Consider the following 8,790-nt stretch of genomic DNA (forward strand, 5'->3'; position numbering starts at 1 on the left):
TTTAGCTTTGAGTGGAGTGGGCGGCGTGACTGGAGGAGACAATGTTTTCTCTGGCCAAGTGGATTTGCTTGCTCTAACCAAAGGATTGCATGATGCAAGTGGGTGAGACACATCTCCTGACCCGGACCTGCAGCAGGCCCCTCCTTCTGATTACCCTAATGCACAGTACAGAAGGACTGGAGAGGGTAGCAGAGGCCTTTGGGCTTGACACCCCAGCTAAACTCTTGTCGGCCTATGAGTCAACAGACATCCTATTGTCCACCTTTTTTAGACAACCTCCAGACAAGAAACACCCCCCTGTCCCTATCCCTCCCTAATAGCAACCGGAATAAGCGCTCCAGTAGGAACTGAGAGCCCTGTTATTGAATGGTGCCATGGAAGTGCCACCCGAACATAGAGGATCAGGATAGTTCTCTTGTTATTTTCTTGTACACAAGAAAGGGGGTGGACTCAGTCGAATACAGTACCTCAGGGCCTTGAACAAGCCCCTGAGGAAAGACCAGTTCAGGATGGTGCAGTTGGAAGAAATTCTCCAGACTCTGCAACTTTAGGACTGGTTGGTGTTGCTGCACCTTCAGGACGTTTATTTTCATGTGCCAATTCATCAGAGATCTAGGCAATTCCTGAGATTAGTCATCAGGCACGCTCAACAATTCATGGTGGTCTCCTTTGGCATAACTTCCGCTCTCAGGATTTTCACCAAGCTGATGATTGGTGGTGGCGCATCTCAGGAGATCTGATCTGGTGTTCACGTTTTCCCATACCTGGACGACTGGCTGACGGAGGAAGGTCTCCAAAGCAGGTATTGATGCAGCTCGAGGAAACCTGCTCTCTGCTTCACGGGTTGAGCTTCTACCTAAATTTCCAGAAGTCCCACGTGTATGGAAGGCATGGTATCAAAATAAGACAGACACGAGTGACCACAGTTCAAGGGTGTTTATTGAACTTCATCAAGGTTGTGATAAACTCATATCTAAACCTAAATCTAAGATGGGAACAAGCTATGACCATCTAATAATAATAATAATAATAATAATGCAGTCCTAGTGGAGTCACTTCAAAATAAAAAGGGCCTATTAAAAAAAAGACTATTGCCAATCCTTACTGCTAAATTACAAATCGTGTGGGGGTAATGTTCATAAAAACGAAAGAAGTGTTCCCAAAGTGAAAAGTCATGATGTACAGGACGTTGGCCTCCCTTCACAATGTTTTCAGCACAGGACAAGGCAGTTCACATGAGCATAGCACGCTCTTGGGCTTCTTCGGCACAAGGACCCAACTCCATTACAAACATCAGGGCCTTCTATGCCCAAGTGTCTCAAGTTATCAAACGTCTCTTGCTTCAGAGGGACTGATGAATCAAACAAACAAAAAGTTCCTTTCCAAGTATTCAAGTAGGGCGATTCACTCTTCACCCTGAATCCCGCTCAGCTAGGCTCAGATCCCTTTTATGTAATTAGCCTCTCTCAGTCGGGCTCAGACCAATTTTAGTTTGCAGTCATCCCTCAGTCGGGTTCACATTTGCCACAGTAACATCTTCTCGGGTGACTCATGGTTCACCCCGGATCCCCCTCCTCTGGGCTCAGATCCCCTTTTATACAATTAGTCTCCCTCAGCCGGGCTCAGACCAATTTCCGTTCATAGGCAATCGAAGACTTTCAGATGTGCACAGGTTTAGCTTCACCTGCTGCAGGACCACTTCGATTTCACAGTTCAATCATTCTCACACGATCAGTTGGATACCAAACAGAGACCTTTAAGTTGGCACTCATGTGGCGCCGACCTCTCTGTATCTGGTACTTATTTTGGTTTCATAAAGTACATTCACATACGCCTTATCTTTCTCCATACAATGTTGCCGCTTGTAATCTTGAGCGTAACATAGTCCGGTCTGTTATCAGTCTCTCTGACGCACCGGCTGTGCTGACTTAACTGGCACTGCTTTGTCGTCAGAGCCAAGGACAGTACCACGGCGTTAATCACTTCTCCCCGCCTTGGCTATCAATACGGGAGGGCCCTGTGTACCTTCTACACACACTGCACTGTTGTTCAGCTGAAATCCCTGCTCTTATGTTTCTTTTCCTCGTGGCCTCTTCAAAGTCGCAGATGTTCTCTGAAAAGGTCGAGGGGAGTTCCCTCCATGCAGCCCTCTCTGGTCTTGCCGCCTATCGCCTTGGTTTAAACTGCTATCTTGAAATAGCTGCTTCCTCGTACGTTTTGCCTTGCCCAGAGTGTGCTTTCGTGCTCTGACTTTTGGGAAAGTATGATGGAAGTCAGTTGTGTGTAATGATCAGTAATTGCTTGACACTTGTGTTAGGACATGTCTGGTATACGGCTCTTGTAATAGTCTACGAGAAAGTGTTCATGTCGGAAAAGGGTTAGGGGGTTGGTTCCTAGGTATCCTACCTGGTAGGATGGGGAAAAGGTGTAATTGGGAAGGAGATACTACGTCTCACCCTCCGGTGTCCCACTTCCACTCCCCGAGGACCCCTCATCCAGGTGATCCTCTCGCACTGGTCCACCCCCAGGAACTGGTTTCAATAACGATGGTCGTGTCCTGGCCACCTGGATGACAGATCCCCGGGGACTAGTAGGTGATACACCTTTAGGTTTCTCACACGTCACACCAACACAGAAGCGCCAATTCATCAGACCAGTCATGGATACACGGGTGGGGAAGGCCCCCCACCTCCAAAGAGTCGCCAGCCTCGGGCAAATGGTCAAACTCTTCTAGAGCCACAACAGTCTACTAGCGGCTTCTTTCCTCTGCCTCCTTGGTCTCATGGCTTTCCTGCATTTTTCTGGTGTCAGAGGCCAGACTACAAATACAATCTCTTAAGTAGCTGTTGAGGGATCAGTGCTCCCTATACTTCAATGCCATGAAGGACATTCTCAAGATGTCGAGGTTAGTGACCAGCGACCTCTCTTGGTGAGCCCGCAGGGGGAACAGGACGACGGGGAACCCTTTTTGCTGCAGTGCCCCCAAGCCCAGGTGGTCACGGATGTGTCCTTGAAGGGTTGATGCGTTCACTGCGTGGACTTGCAGGTGAGCGTCCTTTAGTCACCAATCACCAATGGAATGCGAGTGGCATATCAACAGGCTGGAGTTGCAGGAGATCAGGTTGGCCCTGATGGACATTCCTCAAGGGAAAGCACGTCCTCATTCTGACGGACAACAAAGTGGCCATGCAGTACCTCAGCAAACAGGGGTGTGTTGGGTGTATGCCCCTATGCAGGGAGACGCTGGGACTATGGTTCTGGTTACTGGAGAACCAGATCTCTGCTTCAGCTGTCCACCTAGGTGGAGCGGATCACAGGCTTGCGGACGATCTGAGCAGGCAGAGCATGGCCTCACACGGGTGGGAAGTGTGGCAGGAGTTTTTTTTAAATGAACTTTGCTCAGTGGAGTACCCCGACAGTGGATCTGTTTGCCACGAGGGCCAATGCACAGTGCACAAGGTCTTGCTTAAGGGAATACCCAGAAAAGGGTGCGCTGGGGGAACACATTCCTGCTGGAGTGGGTCATGCGTTCGCTCTGATAACCGTCATCCTGTGGGTTCTCAAGAGGTTGAGGAGGTTTCGACCCACCCTGATCTTGATCGACCTGGATTGGGCGAGGAGAACATGGTACTCAGAACGCCTGGACTTGACTATCTCCCCAGCTCTCTGGTTGCCTCGACGACCAGACATCCTATTTCAGTTGGACGTTCAGGTGCATCACCCAAATCTGGAATCCCTCAACCTACATGCGTGGCTCTTGAGAGGAGATGAGGTATGATAACTGGGACCTCTCGGAAGAGGTACTTGAGGTGCTACTGGGGCACAGAAACCCTCTACGAGATCTTTGTATGCATGCAGGTGGAAAAGATTTGAGTCGTGGTGTAGGAAACCCAGGATAAACCCTATTCCTTGTCTCACCACTACAGGTCTTCAGATACGCACAATCAAGAGCTATTTTGGCAGATTTCCCTGTGTTCAAGAGACCTCCAGATCAAGGATCCTTCTTCACGATCTCAGTAATGACACACTTCCTGGAAGGCCTTGTTAATAGGTTTCCGCTTACTCGGTTTCTTGTTCCAGTCTAGGACCTGAACTTGGGTTTGACATTTTTGATGGCGGCTCCGTTTGAGCCCATGCATTCATGTCCTGTCAGGCTGCTTAAGCTTACCCTGAAAATGGCTTTCCTGCTGGCAGTTGCATCAGCAAGACGTGTAAGTGAGCTTCAGGCCCTATCTTGCAAGCCACCTTTCCCACGATTTTTAAAGGAGAAGGCTTTGCTCAAGGTTCGTCATAAATTTCTGTCAAAAGTGGCTTCTGGATTCCACGTGTCACAGAGCATGGATTTGCTGGTGTTTATATCCTCCTCCATATCATTCTAAGGACGAGAGGTTACACAGGCTGGATCCTAAGAGGTCACTCGCTTTTACGTGGCTAGAACAGTGGAATTTAGGCGCGATCCCAGCTCTTGGTGGCTTTCTTTCTGTCCAGGAAGTGTTTGGCTGTGTCTAAACATACAATATACGAATGGATAACTCTGCATCAAGGAGTGTTATCAGAGAGCAGGTAAAGATCTTCCAACAGGCATCAGGGCCCATTCCACCAGGGGTGTGGCAGCATCATCTGCGTTGCAGAGGAGGTTGCTGGTGAAGGAAATGGTGAGCAGCGACGTTGTCATCGCGCCACACGTCCACCATGCATTACTGTTTATATGTGGCATGTGGTTCAGACACTTCATTAGGCAGAGCAGTGTTGCAGAGCTTTCTTGTCCAAGGGCTTAAATCTCGCCTCCGCACTCTGTACTCCTTTGGGAGTCTATCTGATGATCAATCTGCAGGAGAATGCTATCCATTGAAGCAGAAATGACTTCTTTCTATGGATTCTTCTCCCGCAGATTCCTCATCACCCTCCCATCCAGCCCTGCCATGAAAGTGGTCTGCTGTCTATTTGGTGGTCTTTTTCTAATACGACAATGTTATGGTCATTAGATGTTAGGCACACTTTGATGCCTTATTGTAAAAGGACCGTCAGCTAGTTGCTTCCAATATGGTTCTGTTACTAAAAATAAAAGTATTATTTTTTGCATGTCTTCAATCCGAATCCTATATATTCTTCTTCCGCGGCTGCTGACCTTGGGGGCGGGGGGATTATGGGGAACTGAGGTATGGGGGCATACTGATATAAATATATATATATATATATATATATATATATATATATACGGAAGCGGTGAGTGGCACGGACGAGTCAAGAGTTGATGACGTCCAGTCGTACTAGTTCCCCTATCGAAAAAGTTTCAGATAATCTGCGGGAGAAGGGTCCATAGAAAGAACATTACTGGTAAGTAATTTCTCTTTTAGGGTTTTGGTACCTTCTAATCTGTTTCCCTAAATCCTGTCTTATTGTACTGCTGTGGGAGTCTTTTAAAAGGCAAGCAACCTCTTGGAGAAAGTTATCAATTAGAAAAACAAACTACTTACCATTGGTAATTTTCTTTCTGAGGAATTTGATCTTCCTCCCACAAATTCCTCATGACATCCTTCCCTTCCACTAATTGGAATGCTGCCCATGTTCGCAAACTGTGTTGCATTATTTTCATGCAGTTTTACTGTTCCTTTTGGCCTCTGTGGAGTGTGGGAAATTGGATTGCACTGTGCCAGGTTATGTTGTGGTTGGTTATGCTAGGTTATTGAAACTATTTGGAGGATACTTGTCTCTTTAATTGGATTTTTGATTTCTCGTATTCCATAACATTGGAGGTGTTGGCTATTAAAATTCCTAGACATTAGCATGAAAATATTTTCATGAGTTTGTAACAGATTCTTTAGGTGGGTATTTTTCCTACAGTTATTGCTCTCTTTTAAACTGAAATTTTCTTTTATTTTTCCATAGATACGTGAAGAGATGCTGGAGCAAGAACAAAACTCCACCTTTCCATATGTGCCAATAAACAGACCAACTCCACCTCCCCAGCAAGGCTCACCATCCAACTATGAGACAGGGCAGAGGACACGCCTTATCTCGGCTGTGGACGACTTTACTGAGTATTCTTAAATGCCATCTGCAAGGCTGCACCCAACCACCTAAGGAGCTTGTTGGAAGCAGACTTGCGCACAGTGTGATCATGGACTAAAAAGACTAGCAGAAGCTTTCAGAGCTGCTTCATCGATGAATTTGAGACTCTTAAATCCCAAGATATCTGAAATGTGCACTTTTTGTATCATTGTAAATTAAATTAATAAAGTTATTTGATTTGCAGTTTGACAGTGTTTATTCCCAAATCGTTTATCAAAGACACTGCGATATTCAGAAAAAGGATGTCAAGGACTCAAGGGGTTTTAATTGATATTCATAAACACAGACTATCTCCACCCACGGAAGCATATTTTCAATAATGAAGGGAAATCTTTAATTTAAAATTATTTACCTATATGGATTACTACTAATTTCCATTTTCTTTTTTATCAGAACGGGACCTTAGTGAACTATAACAGTGTGTTAAAATTGACAGACATACACAAGCACTTGTTAAGGTCATGGGATTATTCCCTCAGTCTTTACAGTGATTACCTCTTCCATCCCAACCACCTTTTGCAAACTTATCTTTACTTTGTAACTCTTTTACTACCCTTATCCTAATTTCATTGCTCAGCTCCTGAATTCTTGTGTTTCTCAGATTTTGAGATTAGCTTTTTTTTTCTTGCTTTATATTTCGAGAGGATTGTGTCCTCCGACGTATTCCACATCTATGACAGGTAATCACCACAGCTGTGCTGCTTCGGAAAATTTCCTTCGTCGATGATGTCGATACGCTCCCTCGAGGGCCTCCGTCAAGCAGACGTCACCGGATGTTATAAGTAGGACGCACGACGCCCATAGCCTCAGTTCTGTTCTTTCCGTGAAAGTTTTCGCTTCGGAATCTCGGCGCACCTCGGTTCTTCTGATTTCTATCGGTTCTTCGAACTTGGTTGTTTGTGAAGTTATCATGTCTTCATCTTCTTCTACCCCGCGGTCGGGTTTCAAGAAGTGTCGGGACTGCGGTTCCAAGATGTCGCTTACGGACCCGCATGACGTCTGCCTCTGGTGCCTCCGCGAGGACCACGGCACCGATGACTGTGACGATTGTCAGTCTTTGACATTGAAGGCCTTGCAGGAGCGGAAGTAACTATCTGTAGGTAGGGTTTCCATACCCCGAAAGTCGAAATCCGCAGGGCTTTCAACCGACGATTCGAGGGGCGACTCTCTGCGTCGGCATAAATCCAGGGGGTCTCGGTCCCGGAGTGGTTCCTCTGCCTCTTGTAGGCACTCGCGGAAGCGCCGTCACCGGTCGCTTTCCCCGTCCTCGTCCGAGGACTCCGCCAGACGGCGGTTGGATTGTCCCAACAAGGATTCCTCTCCTGTGGAATGGGACGCATTTCGTAAGGAGATGATGGCGATTTTTGAATCGCAGGGCTCCGTTCCAACCGCGCCTTCAAGAGAAGCCGGTAGGGAACACGATAGGGCCACCGCTCGCACGCCTTTGGGCTCGGGCAGTCGGTGCGATCATCGGGAACCTTCGAGGTCCCGATCGGACAAGGTAGATCGCTCTAGCCATGCCCGCTCCAGGTCCCGGTCCTTGACGCCCTCGAGACCGTCGGAGCCTGTGAGGTCTTCTAGGAAGACGTCGACGCCATCGGCGCCATGTCCGTCGAGGGACTCTCTGAGGCTCCTCCTCCGAGGAAGTCATCAGCGCTGAGGCCGTCTAAGGACACGCTCAGTGCTCCGGCCTCGAGGCCGTTGTCGAAGCCGTCGGCGCCACGCTCGACGCCGATTCCGTCGACACCCTTGACGCCTTTTGAGGAGGCTTTACCGGAGGTACCACGTGCATCGGTGGAAACTCTGAGGAAGGCCCTGAGGAAGTCAGTGAGGCCTGTATTTGAACCTTTTTCTGTGCCCTCATCCAGGGATTTATTCCAGCCTCTGGATTACATCTCTGAGGTGGATGAAGGGTCTGATGATGGTTTGGTTCGTGATGAGGTTCCTGACAAACTATTGTCTGGTCATAGCCAGATGGAAGACCTGCGTCAGTTGTTTCATGGCGCCAGTGGTCTGGACACCTCTCCGGAAGTTGAGTTCGATAGGCCTGAGCCTGGTACACACGCCGAGTATACATACCAGCGTCTCATGTCGAGGGTGACGGAGTACTTGGGGTGGTCTGCGCCACCAGGGGATTTTCTGCAGGGTGACCTGACAGATATCTTGGACCAAGGTCCACCAACTGACCCAGTACTGCCATTTCATATGGCCTTGCAAAGAAGGGTGGCAGCGGCTTGGACTGCTCTGGAGAGTCTCCCGGCAGTGGGTAAGTCGTTGCCGAAAAAGTACCGTACAGCCAGTGGCGACCCCTGCTACATGTCAGCGCACCCTATTCTGGAGAGTTTGGTGGTGCAGGCGGCTAAGGCCCCAGCAAATCAGGCGTCGTACCCTACCATCCCTCCTGATAGGGACGACAAACGTTTTGACGGTTGGGCGAAGAAAGTATTTTCTTCAGGGGGTATGGCTTTGAAGGCAGCCAACTCTGTGTGTGCCTTAGCACGTTTTTTTTTAACCAACTTTATTTTCATTTTTACTTAAGACAATAGGTGAGCTTTCATTACAACATGTGTTAAGAACATTGTCACCAACATGAACCCCTTATTCAACATCCTTGAACTTTCTTGTTGAGACTAGTATTGTCTTCATACTTTTCCCCAACCCCTCCCACCCTACCTGCCCCCCTTCCTTTTATTGCTTGAACCAATCAGAACCATGGTT

At 47.9% G+C, this 8,790-nt stretch overlaps 1 protein-coding gene across 4 annotated transcripts in view; it reads left to right on the top strand.

Annotated features, from left to right (window-relative positions):
* TSC2 (TSC complex subunit 2) overlaps positions 1-6,261 on the top strand; it is a 1,437,517-nt gene extending 1,431,256 nt beyond the window's left edge. For all 4 annotated transcript variants that reach the window (XM_069647328.1, XM_069647330.1, XM_069647331.1 and 1 more), the window contains one exon: positions 5,890-6,261. In XM_069647328.1, the coding sequence (XP_069503429.1) occupies positions 5,890-6,051 (162 nt within the window). In that variant the 3' untranslated portion in view covers positions 6,052-6,261. The remainder of the gene's footprint in view (positions 1-5,889) is intronic.
* The last annotated feature ends 2,529 nt before the right edge of the window (positions 6,262-8,790 follow it).

This window comes from Ambystoma mexicanum, chromosome 2q, assembly GCF_040938575.1.
Source record: "Ambystoma mexicanum isolate Mex_15411 chromosome 2q, UKY_AmexF1_1, whole genome shotgun sequence".
NCBI lineage: Eukaryota > Metazoa > Chordata > Amphibia > Caudata > Ambystomatidae > Ambystoma > Ambystoma mexicanum.